Source organism: Haliotis rufescens, unplaced genomic scaffold, assembly GCF_023055435.1.
Source record: "Haliotis rufescens isolate VD_foot unplaced genomic scaffold, xgHalRufe1.0.p SCAF_2, whole genome shotgun sequence".
NCBI lineage: Eukaryota > Metazoa > Mollusca > Gastropoda > Lepetellida > Haliotidae > Haliotis > Haliotis rufescens.
The window spans coordinates 26,017,117-26,032,942 of record NW_025963890.1 but is presented as its reverse complement, the minus strand read 5'-3'; the positions used below and the strand labels follow the sequence as shown (position 1 = coordinate 26,032,942).

The 15,826-nt window shown below is 39.8% G+C and overlaps 1 protein-coding gene across 1 annotated transcript in view; it reads left to right on the top strand.

Annotated features, from left to right (window-relative positions):
- LOC124120537 (succinyl-CoA:3-ketoacid coenzyme A transferase 1, mitochondrial-like) overlaps nucleotides 1–15,550 on the top strand; it is a 55,416-nt gene extending 39,866 nt beyond the window's left edge. Inside the window, exons 10-15 of the mRNA XM_046483376.1 lie at nucleotides 3,528–3,649; nucleotides 12,202–12,277; nucleotides 12,358–12,447; nucleotides 12,745–12,825; nucleotides 13,212–13,313; nucleotides 13,505–15,550. Of these exons, the coding sequence (XP_046339332.1) occupies nucleotides 3,528–3,649; nucleotides 12,202–12,277; nucleotides 12,358–12,447; nucleotides 12,745–12,825; nucleotides 13,212–13,313; nucleotides 13,505–13,546 (513 nt within the window). The 3' untranslated portion in view covers nucleotides 13,547–15,550. The remainder of the gene's footprint in view (nucleotides 1–3,527; nucleotides 3,650–12,201; nucleotides 12,278–12,357; nucleotides 12,448–12,744; nucleotides 12,826–13,211; nucleotides 13,314–13,504) is intronic.
- Nucleotides 15,551–15,826: the final 276 nt, after the last annotated feature.

The window sequence follows — 15,826 nt, the reverse complement described above, 5'->3', positions numbered from 1 at the left end:
GCTTGCAAGTGTGTGCAGGAATTTTCAGGGGGTCAAAAATGCATAAATTGAAGGAAAAATGCATAATTTGACAAAATTGGCTGTAACATTTTTATTAAGTCATTAAACTATCCAAATATGTCTTTGATTACAGGTAATATGTTATGTTATCTGAATTTGGCAAACATTTTGTTTCATTTAACTGTTATTCTAATTCTCAGTGGAAACATTGGTAAAAATCATGCTTTTTTACTTCATTTTCAAATCTTTTGAGTAGGTAAAACTCTAATTCCATTGAATTGTGACAATAAAACCACTATAACAGGGTATTAAAATCTGCCTTAACCATTGTACTATCCTATACAAAAAACAAAATGAAAATATATTACATAGGGGTTGAAATATTGTATACAATGTTACCCCATCCCCCAAAAACCAATTTTGACGAAAATTGCTTATTGAGATATGGTGGTAGATGATGTTGCTGTAGTGGATGAGTGGGATAATTGCAACAATGCTTAAAAACACCAAAATAGTAAACTCATGAAGAAAAATGATGTTTTAAGCTTTTCTGTGAGCATTTATGGTGGCCATCTTGAATTTCAAGATGGCCACCATTTTTACCTGTTTTCAAAATCAAGATCTTATATAGTTCTTCAACATGGTCATGTAATATATCATATGAAAGCTTTTCACATTGTCTTTTCAATGATGTACATTATTCACTGACTCCTGTGGTAAATTGACAGACTCACTTGTCATCAAAGTGTAAAATCCAGCATCAACTGCAACCAGCATTAATACACTTAAAGCTGACATGTTCCACAGAGTCGGAGACCTAGAGGAATTCCCACCACACAATTTCTACTCAGATGTCAGCACATTGACATCACGTGGTGTTCTGCCCACAAAGGAAAGGCTGACATTCCAGCACCAGAAGGGTATAGGTGGACGTCTACAGACAATGTCATAAAACCCATCCCAATGACCCAGGAATGAATGCCAGCACTGTGTCTATAATTGCTCACATGTAAATGCACAACAGGCAGATGCTCCTCATTCAGGTGTAGCTGCGCCAAAAACATCATGGGATGTTCCCTTGGATGCAGTTGTGCTATTTCATGCCTAAACAGAAACAACTTACCTACCTTTCCAGATGAGATGGACTCTGATGGTGACTAGAGGTGACATTATTTCACAGCCCTTGACTTCAAATACTTCAAAATACTACAAGTATTCGCATGTTTTTTTTTCACTCAAAAGATAAACTAGTGAAATGCTCAGACAAAAGTGCAGTATATCTACAATTTTGAGTGAAACGATGTCCATTTTATTAAAATATGACTTTGGAGGTTGGTTGGTGTTGCTAGAGAAATTAGCTTTCGATATATCATTTGTTGTATTATTGGGGGATAAGATTACCACAGAAGTCAGTGAATAAGGCACATCATTGAAAGGACATTGTAAAAAAGCTTTCATGTGATATATTACATGACCATGTTGAAGAACTAAAGTGCAGTATATATACAATTTTGAGTGAAAATATGTCCATTTTAATTTAAATCTAAATTTTGGTATGGGTTGAAGTCGCAAGAGAAATTAGATTTCAATATTTCCTTTTTTCATTGTTGGGGGTAAATTTACCACAGGAGTCAGTGAATAATGTACATCATTGAAAAGACAATGTTAAAGGCTTTTATATGATATATTACATGACCATGTTGAAGAACTATATAAGATCTTGATTTTGAAAACAGGTAAAAATGGTGGTCATCTTGAAATTCAAGATGGCCACCATAAATGCTCACAGAAAAGCTTGAAACATCATTTTTCTTTATGAGTTTACTATTTTGGTGTTTTAAAGCATTGTTGCAATTATCCCACTCATCCACTACAGCAATATCATCTACCACCATATCTGAATAAGCAATTTTCGTCAAAATTGGTTTTTGGGGGATGGGGTAACATTGTATACAATATTTCAACCCCTATGTAATATATTTTCATTTTGTTTTTTGTATAGGATAGTACAATGGTTAAGGCAGATTTTAGTACCCTGTTATAGTGGTTTTATTGTCACAATGCAATGGAATTAGAGTTTTACCTACTCAAAAGATTTGAAAATGAAGTAAAAAAGCATGATTTTTACCAATGTTTCCACTGAGAATTAAAATAACAGTTAAATGAAACAAAATGTTTGCCAAATTCAGATAACCGAACATATTACCTGTAATCAAAGACATAATTTGGATAGTTTAATGACTTAATAAAAATGTTACAGCCAATTTTGTCAAATTATGCATTTTTCCTTCAATTTATGCAATTTTGACCCCCTGAAAATTCCTACACACCCTTTCAAGCTTACTTACCAATGGAAATTGTGTACAGATACGCAATAGAAAAGGTTTAAGGTATACAGGAAAATGTGGGAACGAAAATCTAAACTAAGCCACTTTTTCTGCTGGTGGCCAACTGACTAATAGTGAAGGTGGCAATATGGAGTTAGTCAGAGCAAGAAAGTTTGAATTTGGCCAATCACAGGATAGCTTGGGATGTGATTGATCAGTAGAGGGCTGTACAAAGAATGTAGTATAGCTTGGGATGTGATTGATCAGTAGAGGGCTGGACAAAGAATGTAGTATAGCTTGGGATGTGATTGATCACTGAGGGCTGGACTTAAAATGATGGGATGAAAACACACCTCTGTTGAATATAGTTCAACAGAAACAAAACTTGAAATAGATTTATTTACAAAAAACTAAAATACAAATATATACACTTGCTACATTAACACAGGTTTAACCCACATTAACTCAAGTTTAACACACATTAACACAGGTTTAACCCACATTAACTCAAGTTTAACACACATTAACACAGGTTTAACTCACATACTCAAGTTTAACACACATTAACACAGGTTTAACACACATTAACTCAAGTTTAACACACATTAACACAGGTTTAACAGGTTTAAGACACATTAACACAGGTTTAACCCACATTAACTCAAGTTTAACACACATTAACACAGGTTTAACACACATAAACTCAAGTTTAACACACATTAACACAGGTTTAACAGGTTTAACACACATTAACACAGGTTTAACCTGCATTAACACATTTTTTTGTTTTTTTTTCTACAATTTTGATTCTGATAAATAGAGAATCTCACCGGAGTGTTCATATATATCAAGACGAGTTGATCAAAGTTACAAATATGTGAGGCTTGCTGAGTATATTGTTACTTTTATCAAGGAGAGACAAGGGTGAGATTCTAATTCTTCCAACTCTTTCTGTTTGTAAACAGTAATAACCAGTGTCTTGAGTGTAAACTGTATAGCTAACCAGTTTCAGTGGCAGAGGGAATAGTGATGTCATTTTATTGTGATGTCATGGTCACCAGTAACAATGCAATGGTTTGCAAAGCATTGTGTGCTGTTTCATTGTACATCACCCAAGCAATATCTCCTGTTATTATGTATGTTTGATGAATGATTATGAAATGAAGTATGATGTGTCTGTGAACCCCCATACTTGCACAGGGTCCGTTCCCCCGTCCTGGTGAGGAGGATGCAGACCTCATCAATGCAGGCAAGGAAACTGTGACTAGCATAGAGGGTAGCTCATACTTCTCCAGTGATGAGTCTTTCGCCATGATTAGAGGGTAGGTGCAATCTCAATCTCTCTCTTTCCACATGCTGTTCCATTACAATGACCTCCAGTTTGACATCTTTTTCTAAAGACTGAAAGTCTGTTTCTGATCACAATTGTTGAAACTTGGTCTTAGTTCAAGTTTGGAAATGTTAGTATAAATTATATATTTATATACTTGTCCTATCTGACACTTTCCATATCTTCTTCTTCGATCCTATGTGGAAACGTGCTTGAACCATGTTTCCAGCTTCTGAATCAAAAACTTTCATCTGAACAAACCCAAGCATCTCCATGGTTACATCCAGCAGCTGGGTCATTTACATGCTCCCGTGCACAGCAAGCTTACTTTGAGCTAACCATGTATTTGCCTCTGCAGCTGCCAACTCATTCTCTTTCGCAGAGCTAGCAGGCTAGAAGAATTCATATGCGGAGGTGGTCGGTTGGGCATATTGTGTGTGAGATAGGATATAAGTATATAGATACACAATTTATGCTAAAATTTTATAATTTTTAAACATATCCTATCTCACACTTTGCATTTTATCCCACGGTTGGATGGTGGTCGCAGCTACTCTAGCCAGTATAGACTACAACCGTGAGAATACACACACTGAATCTGGATCTAGACAGTGTCATTTTGATTTTGTTTATAAATTTTAAATACTGTCTAGTGTCTAAAAGACAGGAACTTGTGAGCAGGAAAAGGTTTTTAAACACATTAGAGTGCATGAAGTGAACCAAGGTGAGAAGAGGAACGATCGACAATATTCCATAGAAAGGACCTTCGAACCAAAACCCTACATCACAAATATCAAAGGCAGAGGTGAGCCGCATAAAGGTTAGGGACACCATTCTAAGTTTTATGAAGGCCACGCCTAATGGCGACTTTGTAGATGAAGACTAAAAAGCCTCTTTAGATGAGCTAATCAACCCACCATCAGGGAAAACCTGAACAATCATAAAACCCATGACACCAAAGTAAATGTTCAATGATTTATTCTGTATATACAAACGTCAAAACTCGTAAGGATAATCATAATCACAGGAAACCAGATGTTTTAAAATAACATTCAGGTCCCACAAAGGGGGTCAAAAGAGAGGGACTTGGTCTGCTAGTTTATAAGAGCAGATGAGCGATTGTAGTTCTGCAACCGTGGAAACCTTTGCACCCGAAGTGGTGACAATGACAGAGTTAATAGCCGCAGCTTCCATGTTGAATTCAGGTGATGTAAATACTCTGCTGATGTAAAGCTGAGGTGGGAGTTGAAATGTCTTGAGCCAACAAACATTGTCGAAGGCTGTCCACTTCAGATAGTAAAGGCGCATGGTAGATGAACGATGAGCTACAGTTAAGGTCTTTGCAACCCGTTTTGAGTTGCCTTTGGTGATAAGGGACTTCTGACATGCGTCAGACGCAGAGATGGAGCGTTGCAAGGGACGGATGGAGCCACTGAGAGTGAGGCTGAAGAAGTAGGTCGTCTCGGAGTGGAAGGTGATGGAATCGTTCGTCAGTGTGCCTCAGCAAGGTGAGGAACCAACTGCGCATTTGCCAAAAAGATGTGACTAAAGACAGGTGACTGGTGGCCACTACCTTGGGTGAAGACACCAGGGAGTCTGCTATTTTATGAGGGTGAAGCTGTACACCGATATTCCAATGCATCGCGAAACTTGACCCTCAATACGATATATGATACACTATACTCATGGGCCTATTTTTCGATACACCAAAATACGGAACGCAAATCTTAAGTACAGTGTTCCCTCGCTATTGTGCTCTTCAATATAGTTCGAACTCGGGTTTTAGCAGGCGGTAACAAATGCCTCCCAAAATTTACTTACATTTTTAAGAAACTCATGTTTTTCCACATCTCGCAAACATTATCAGCTGATCACATAACACCACAAATACCAGTCAACAAATCCGAACTGAAGTACACAATTTAATCCCATTATTAAACTATCTGGTTATAAAAATGTGATCATTCTATATGTGGACTTATGTTTGTAAAGTAATTTATTAATTTTATTCAAAATTTCATTCAATATTGTTTACATTAATTTCGGCGAAATCGTGTGTGAAGTGATTGGTAGATCGAAATGAACTTTAGTTGCCAGAGAATGGATAATTATATCATAAATGCCATACTTTGACTCGGATATATTTGTGGCAATTTGACTATTATATGCCTAATAGCGTTTTCGCAATCAAAATACATGTAGCGCAGGAAGTCCCTACAGTGACTGGTCAAATGTTTCCATACATAAAAATATCCTGCAATAGGAACCAGCTGTTCCAAAGTGCTACACTTATGGTTCTTGTAATTTTAAATATGTACAGTAAAAGCTAAACTAAAATAACACAATATTGGAAGATGTGATTCTCGTTAAAAACAATAATTTCAGATACAATTTCTTCCGACCATTGCATCAAAACTCTTTGAAGTTATATCATTTGCTACTTTTTAACTGAATCTCGGGTAGATTGGGAGAAAACATGTACAGCTGATTGCTATTTCTGGCTTAGTTCACGAGAAAATACACACGGTAATCTAGATCTCTGAATATAAAAAAAAAACTTGGATAGCAGGAAGTACAATTTAAATGGTAAATCATCATGTCTAGTGATGTTTTAATTCAAATTTCATATTTTTATTGACCAAGTTTATTATACCTGTTCATTGACATGAAAACACTTAATAAGTACTTTTTTACACTATGAATCATAAACAACTACTATTCCCTTCTTTTTTCAAACTGTCATCACTGTCCCCTGACAAGGTTGACATTTTAATTTCTGTCAAAGAAGCTAAAGTTGTTCTATTCAGACTGTGAAGTACATTTATTATTTTCTTGTGTTTGACCTTCTGAAGTTTTCTGCTGTTTTGATATTTGATGTGTTCTGAAGGAAAGTTAGAGAAAGTTCCACTTGAAGCTTTAGTAGTCTAGTTATAAAAAAGAATTTTGACTGTTCCAAAATCATGAAAGGTCCAATCTTGACGTGCTTGAAGTCATGAAACTTATTTAAAGTTGAATTACTGTTATCTGTTTCTGTTTTTTTATATTTGTTGTGTATCGAGATACGTATCGTATCATGACCAGAATACTGAGATACGTATCGTATCTTATCTTGACAAGAATATCGAGATACATAGCGTATCGTGACATTCCTATATCGTTGCAACCCTAGTCTGCTATGATGTCAGAGACCTCTGGAATATGCCGAGCCCAGACGTGGATGTTGAGGGAGTTAATGAGTTGTAAGAACTTGAGATTGAGCGAGAGGAGGGACATTGATTTTGTGGACCACATTCTGTTGATGTACCACACCTCAGTGTTGTCTAACTGGATCATGAGGGAAGAGGAGGGTATAAGCTTTGACCAATGTGAGACCTCTAGACTTACCGCCTTGAATTCGAGATTATTGATGCAGAGGCAACGATCGTCATCGGACCACTGTCCCGCAACTTGCAGACCTCGAAAGAGTGCTCCCCAACCTATGGTTGAAGCGTCAATGAACAGATGGAGGGACGGGATGAGTGGCCTTGAAGACGCTCAGCTGCAAACGTTCTATGCGACAAGCCACCAGGTGAAGGTGTAGATAGAAGTACTGAAGTGGTCGCAGATGCAGTTGAACAGTACAGTGAGAGCCTGTGTCGGTTAGGAAACCCAGGAGTTGTTGCCATGGGCGGAGGCTTAGCGGTTGTTTAAGTGCCAACAGAACAAATCATTGAATCTTTACCCTCCGGTCGTGTGGCACAAACATCATGCCTTTCTGAGTGTCGAATAGAGCCTCTATGAACTGGGTGGGTTGATCAGTCAACCAAGTTGCATGAGAAGACAAAGTATGAAGTTGCGTTGTTGACAGAGGATATCGGCATCTGTGTGAACTTGAATGCAGTCGTTGAGATAAGATTTGAACACGATCCCACAAAGATATAGGAATTTTCGTGATGGGCCAAATAAGGCAGGTGAATAGTCACCTGCTGAAAAAGTTAAAAGTGATAGAAACCTTCCATGGGTTGTGGCCGCCTTGAAAAACAAACCATAGGAAGTGATGGTGCTCCCAGTGAATGGGAACATGCAGATAAGTTTCTTTTAGATCAAGACTAACCATAAAATTGCTGGGATGAATGAGCATGCTCTGAAGTGAGAATGATGTCATGCAAAAATGCGGCGAAACTAATGCGGGAAAGTAAGTCACGTTGAATACCTTCATGTTGAAAATGAGCTGGATTATAAGACTGTCCTAGGGACAAGGAAAATGGGTGAATAAAACCCTGGGTTGGTAGGAAGTGGCTGAGACATTCGATTACATTATTTCCTAGTAACGTACCTATAGTGTCGATGAGCGTTGGTAGGGGCTGGAACGTCGTAGGTGGTGAAGAGGTCAGTGGTAGTCACTATCCTTGCTGTCGTAACTGAGTCGGCCAGGATGCTCCTGTTACCTGCAAATAGCCCCAGTCTTCCGCGTTACGGGCTTGTGTCTCTAATGTGAACAGCTGGGGTTGGAAGGTTCCAGTCGTGCCATAATGGAAAGGAGTCAGTTTCCTGCCGAACCTCCCTTTCAGGAAGGTTCACCAGATCCCTTGGGTCTGGTAGAAGAGATGGATCGTCCTGCGGAGGGTATCTAACATCTCCTTCGTCCTCTTCCGCGTCCTCCAAAGGGATTAGGACAGGAAGATAGAAATTCTTGAAGATCATGTTATCTTATCACAATCGAAACGGGATGTGGGAAGACCATGATTGTCAAGTTTAGCCTTGAACTGATCGTCCCACGTACAATGTTGTAGAACACAATGGCAACGAAGAGCTATCATGGAACCAGAATGGTGAGAGAGAAGGTACAGGATCTGTGTGAGTTTGTTACCACTCCTTGAATGAAGGCGTCCTTGTGTGTGAGTGGAGAGAGAAGCAGAGAGCAAATCTGTTGCTGACAGATTGGTAAACACGAGGAGTAGTGTACGGAGTACCATGGCATCCATGTGTGCGAGGTCACTATCTTCAACCAGGAAGGATGAAACCGAGCACTTCTGTGACAGTGCTGTCAAACTGTGGAGGAAGTAACTGCAGCTGACATTCCATGAGTGCCACTATCCTCAAGGATGAAGAGTCACTTAGAGTCGTAGACACAGAACGATGCAATGGCCGTATCAAGGTTTGAGTTAATGTCTAATAATACTGGGCTTGGAGGGAGCGTAATATTGGATGAGCTGGCTGATGGTACCGCGAACACTGTGAGTCGATCCACTGCTGAAGTTGTACGATGTATCTATAACTCGTAAGTGGAAGGACTGATTCAGGGTCTTCTGTGTTCAAAACTGTGGACCATGGTGGATGGTAACGAATGATGTTGGGTGGGTAACAGGCAGGTGTGAACTGTCTGCTGGTGGATCCGGTAGGGTAGGGTCGCCTGATGCAGAGACCGAACCACCTGACCCAGGAGGGGCCTAGCGGGAGGTATTTGGAAGTGGAGCTGAATCTGTAGGCTGGGATGTCGACAAGATACCCGAACGTTGGAGTAGAAATCACAGGAGTTGAACCAGGGTTCCATAATCTGCTGTTGATCGTGGTGATCCTAACTATTGCTCAAGATAGGTCAACAAGGTTCCGGAGGAGCCAAACTGCTGGGAATGCAATCCGGTGATCTCTGACCTGAATGAGAGCAGCTTCGGGAAAGCTTCGACGTTCCCATTCCCCATGTGGTGACAAACTACAATCCTTAGGCATAGAGAGGGTTGTTGTCAAAGGAAGTTCCATAGGAGGATGGCAAAGTGGAGAGTGAACGTAGCCAGTAGTATTGCGGTAGTTGGGGAAATCTACTGGGTATGGGTATCCAGGTTGCTGGTAGTAAGAGTCTCAATAAACCGGGTAAGCGTCCCATCCCAGCCTGCGATCCGCGTAGGTATCGAATCTCAGCTAGTTCCCATAGTTGTAAGCGCCATGTTGATAACCGACTGGAGGACTGATCCCTGCCATAGGTAGAGCTTTCAGAGGGCTAGAGACCAAAGGTGCGCTCATACGAGCCGGAGCACCGATCATTGTCATTGGAATCTGATTGTCGATCCAGTGTCGTCCTGTGCCTAGGATCCTGAGATGGGTGGTAGTTGAAGGACAAACAGTAGAGCTATTGTCCTTCTCACGATCAGCTGTAGGAACAGAAAGTGTAAATTCCCAGCGTGGTATCATAAAGGCGGGAGCGCTATCGGTCGCTTGAATGGGAGCGGGAGTGGCCAGTAGAACAGAGCGAACATCTGCTTGAATTCGAGATTGTTGAACATTCGAAAGGTCTGGGTTGGAGATATCGTCCTTCAGGAAACTATCAGAAATAATATCATCTGTGACTGACAGTACGGGTTCTTCTGATGGAGCTGAGGGCCTGGCTTTAGGTTTCTTAGATGATTTCTTTGTCTTGGTGACGGTCAAACAATCTCCTACGACACCGCTTGAGATAGATCTGGAAAGCAGAATCTGACATAGAATGTCATTCTGCACAAGGTTAGTGCAGCGAGCACTTCAGCGACTATCACAGCACAAGGAGTGACGGTCCGACCTAGAGTATGTGCATCGGCATTCTTAACATGCGGGATGTTGTCTGTCCTTTTTGCCCACGGTGTTGCTGTGTTAATTTCAGAGACCTGGCAAAAAGTAAACGAATATCTTCTCTAAGTAGTCAAACTGGTCAACACACAGTGGTGATGAGAAAGAGAATGAGTTGGGAGAGGTATACATGTTGCCAGCTCAAGCAAACTTGCCGTGCACGGAGCACTTAATTGACCCAGCTGCTGGGTGTAACCATAGAGATGTTGGGGTGTGTTCGGGGAATGTTTTTGTTTTAGAAGCTGGATACATGGTTCAAGCATGTTTCCACAGAGGATCAAAGAAGAAGATATGCAGAGTATGAGGTAGAATAAGTTTTAAAATTTATTATTTGACTTTGAATCATCAAATGCGTTCAATGATAAAGTTCATCTTCCTGAGGCAAGGGAGTTAACTGACTTTAAAAGTCCAGTTTCCACCCTTACAGAAATAGGCTTGAATTATGGCGTTATATTTTGGCTGGACTAACGGGTCTATGCATAGTCCAATCAAAATAATGTAATGAGATTAACATCCGGTTTGTAAAATGCCATGCAGATTTCGGTTGATTGCAGGATTTGCAAAGCATGTGTACTTCATCTTAGCGTCAACAGATATTTTCCAAATCTTTTCATGTTTTTAATCAAGGTGCTCCCGTGATTTGATGCACCTAGCGAAGTAAGTTTTGTTACAATATAGATCTTGCTTATCGATCAGATTGTCTTCACTGGGTGCCACAATTTTGTTTGAAGCAAATGCAAGTGTAGAAATATTGAAATTTCCTCTGATTATGTAGGATAGATGGTAGCATTTACGTGGTTAATAGCTCCTTGCCGATATGTAGTTCGCTTTGGGACAGCACGTTTCAGATCTTGCCCCACATGCAGGCACGTGCGTTTGTCGGCTGCATGCCGATTTAGTGTTTTCAGTCGTTGGTCGTATGGTAAGAGCGCCCCGATTGGTTGGTGACAGACTGGATTAGCCAGTGGCTGCACCGTTTAGACGTGTTGACCCAGAGGTTACGAGTCCTTGCGAGTATATAAGTGATTAGCGCGAATGCTCTCATCAGGAAGATCAATACAGGTGAGGAAGACCACACCAAATTACCTTGTTCGGAGGTCAAACAATTCCCCAATCCCTAGTGATTTTTGGCAATAAAGATCTAAATTATTTGGCAACTTTAAAATTCATGGGTAAACTGTTATAAAGGTGGGTTGGACGGGTGGATTTAATTAGGAAATAATGTAAGCTATGTGATGTAGCTACATTGACTGATTGTGTTAGGAGGTTTGGAAGGGTGGTTTGTTTGTCCTCGTAGACTGTGTTAAGGATGCTTTAGTGATTATTTATTAAAGTGGGTTAGTTAGGGGTTTGTTCGTCTGCTTTAGGCTGCTTCTGAGTTTTATTCTTAAAGTATAAGTAAGTAGGATTTTTGGCTTAATAATGTAAATTTTAGTTAGGAATAGGATTGACTGATTTGTAATTGTTGTTGAGTTCATATTTATATTTTGTTACAGTTGTTTTTGTTTTTGTTTATTTTCTGTAATAAACTGTTGAAACTTGATTATATTTTATCGTGAATCACCTCCCTACATCCAACGAACTGAGGTCATAAAGGACAGACGGAGGGACTGTAGACACATTCTTTAGTATTTTCGGCATCAATATCTCTTTGATAAAAGAATCACAATCCAAAGTCATGAAAATATTAGGTGTCTAAATGTGCCCAAAGTCTGTCCTGTTACACAAGTGATATCAGAGGTGTAATCTGATTGGTCAATAGGAGGGACAAAGAAGGGACATAACTCCTATAGCCACTGGTGGCGATCAAACCCAGAAATTTCAGCCTAGTTTGGCAAGGGTGGAAACTGGACTTTTACAGTTTAACTCCCTTGCCTCTGGAAGATGGCTAAAGTAAAGGTCAAAACAATAGGATGATGTCTTAGGTATATGAAGGTACTTTGCACATGTTTGCTGATTTTACAGGGGCCATGTAAGCTTGACCATCTTGGGAGCAATGCAGGTATCCAGATGTGGGGATCTAGCAAACTGGATGATTCCGGTGAGTTCCACAGTAATGCTAGCGAGTCCAACTGCAATGTCTGGATTACATTTGTTTGAAACTGCTATCTTTTGTTGCAGGGGAAGATGGTGAAGGGGATGGGTGGTGCCATGGACCTGGTGTCCAGCCACAAGACAAAGGTCATTGTCACAATGGAACATGCTGCAAAGGTAATGTGTCTCTTTACCCACTCATCCATATCTGTCCACTTTTACTTTCTGGTTTTTCCACCCTATTTTACTCCATGGAAACATGACCTAGATCTACTTTTGAGATCTACAGTATTACAAGCATTTAAGCTATTTTACTACATATGCTATTACACACATGAAACACAAATTCCATCTCTTTCTTAAAATTAGAATTGAAATGGTGCTTATTTTCTGTGTTGTGCCTCTGACTAGTGCACTCAAAACAAAAAGTCAGTGACAAGAGAAGTGTGTGATGGTCAGCTGTTTGTATTGTAGGGTGGGAAGCACAAGATCCTGTCTGAGTGCAGCCTTCCGCTGACTGGCAAGCAGTGTGTGGACATGATCATCACAGAGAAGGTAGTGCTTACTTCACTCTCATGCTGGTTAATGAACATCTTCAAACCCTGCCTCATTAGCATGTTTTGTTAACAAGCTAAGACCTTGATATGGCAATTGACCATTGTTTGACAACATGTTTAGCTCTCCTTAACTGAAGGCTTATGGAAGCTTTCTGTTATCTGTTATCCCTTCATCTGTATGTCTTCTACACTTCTCTAAAATTTGTTACAAAATTCAGGTCTAAATAAATTTGTTTTATGGAATAACATAACTATGTTTGTAGGTCCCTATTTAGAATTTGACCCTGCTAGGGCCCAACCTATGGAGGTGAAATTTTGTGATATGATCCCAAACATTTGCAACTCCTAAGAACCTATGCTACTCCCACTGTGCTGTGCCAACAGGGAGTGTTCACAGTGAGTCCCGAGGAAGGGTTGACGCTGATCGAGATAGCTGATGGTGTGACCGTAGAGGACATTGTGGAGATAACAGGGGCTGAGTTCAAGGTCAGTACATAGAGGCGACTCACAGAAATGGTTTATCTGTTAATTAACATTAAAGGTTATGAGGATGCACCATGTAGAGTATGGTACTGTATGGAGAAGACTTGGGATGTGTCAGCATACAGGTGCTGATGTAATCAAAGACAGATTTTGTGATGATAGTTGTTATGATGTTTTACATTTGTTTGGCACAGGTGTCCCCAAACCTCCAGCCTATGGCCCAGGTTCAGGTTTAGGTCCAGTGTTTATGGTGCCAGCTCTACTGCACTACAGTCAGCACTGGCTTCCTGATCCACCTGCAGACGAGGTATTGGAGCATGAGTTCCTGATTTCAAGATGCAGCTATTATTTACAGTGTGATACTATTAGTCTCATGGGATTAGACTATACAAACTAACACGAATAACACAATAATTTTTTTTGTGTAAGCTTCTAAACCAGCTGATATGCTTGTGTCACATATCAGGGTTCCTGGTGTGAAGGTCTTGTTACTGTCAAGCATCTATGTAGGTGATGAAATGACTACCTTTGTGACATGTCTCCTCTGGCATGTTGCACACATGAATTAAAATGTAAAGAAGGTAACACAGTAAGCAAGTTTGGGCATATCTACTTGTTGAAGAAAACTACAGGTCACCTTCACATTCTCGTTTGCTTTTAATAATGTTTAATGAATTACCCTGACCAGAGATTACTTCACAGCATTTTGTCATGTTGTGAATCCGTCACATAGGCAGTTCTGGATCCAACAAACATTAAACTGAATGTAAGATGAAGCACCAAACCTACATAACATTCTGTGTTCTTGTATGCTCAGGGAGAACTGATGTGACGTAAATGAATCCAAACTTCAGTTGTGTATGCTTTGATAGTACAGAATTAACCTATGATTGTGGGTTCGAATCCCAGTTCACCCCAATTATGTTTCTAGGTTTGTCAGCACCATACCTGTGCTCGTGGATTTCCCAAAAGTGGTAAACATTGGAGACCTAGATCACTTACAGGCTTTCCTCCCACATAAAGCTGAAATGCTGTCATATAATAGGAATACTGGTTGGCATTAAAACAAACTCACTCCAAATGTGTGTCTGCTAGACAAGATCATGCCCTGCTTCATGCAGTGGGATGTTGCCTGTGCAGCCACACAACTCTCAGATTGGGCATTGTTTTCCATTCAAATATGACTGCCTGTTTTGCTGTTCACAGTATTATATTCTATAACAACTTGTAGTCTGTATGTTCTTTTGGTGTAGGATAATTGACTGTGTCGTGTGTATTTAGAAGTTTACTTTGATATGTGTGTAATAAACAGAATAGCGTCAAACCCCAGCCTACTGAATGGGGAACCTGGTACTGTACTGTGTTGGATGCAGTCCTGTCTCGGTAGTAGAGGTGGATCTAACACACAACTTTTATCTAGGTGTCTCTTGGTTAATGATGAAACTGTGTGTGTGCTTGAGTGTGCTTGGAAGGTGGAGGGCAATAGTGCTTCATTTTAAGCTAACAGATCACATTTTATATCCTCTTTTAATATAAGTATTTTATTTAAGATGTACATATATTTCCTTTTACACATTGGATAATTTTTAATCAGTAACGTTTTATTATAAGCAGATGTTTTATGTCTACCAGTAGTTTATGAAGCTATTGAGTGTACTGGTAAATACAGCTCCAACTCATGTTCCTTTGGGACTTCTTGGGCGGTCGGGTAGCCTAGTGGTTAAAGCGTTCGCTTGTCACGCTGAAGACCCAGTTTTGGTTCCCTACATGAGTACAATGTGTGAAGCCCTTTCTGTTGTCCCCTGCCATGATGTTGCTGGAATATTGCTAAAAGCGGTGTAAAACCATACTCACGCACTCACCTTAGGGACATCTCAAAGCCCAGTGTAATCGGTCCACATTGCTGGAGGTTTATGCATCTTTCAAAGATAGAAATTACGGCTGTTTCTGATTCAGTGAGTACGTTATTCTGGTATGCAACTATAAAATAAGAGGACTGAAATTATCAGCTTGAATGTATTTCAAGGCTGGAAGATGCAAGTTGGTCATACCATTGCTGCTTGTATTGCTGATAAAATGGCAAAGTCAGAGGCAGTATACAGTTGTGTAGAATCTTTACAATTTCACCAGAACAGCTGGAAGGTCGAGTTCCTCAACAGTTCACTAAGTCTCTAACACAGGGATGAAGAATGGAAAGATTGTGATAAGATGTAAATAATGAAATAAACATTTGAACTGTATAATGTGTGTTTTGTTATGTCTCCTCTTTAGGGCTGTTAGTATGAATGAAGCAGGATACAATATCGTCACCTGAGAACCAGAGATATTGGTCATAGTGAGTGAAGATAGTTTTTATGTTTAATATGAGTCAGAATCGACAATTTCCCATAGTACAGAAATATGGATGGGAAATGGGTTTTAAAGGACTTAGGAAAAATTACATTTCACCACTTTTAGATTTAATTCAAGATATTATAAGATTCTTCAAATGAACAATTTGTTCAGAAATATGCCCA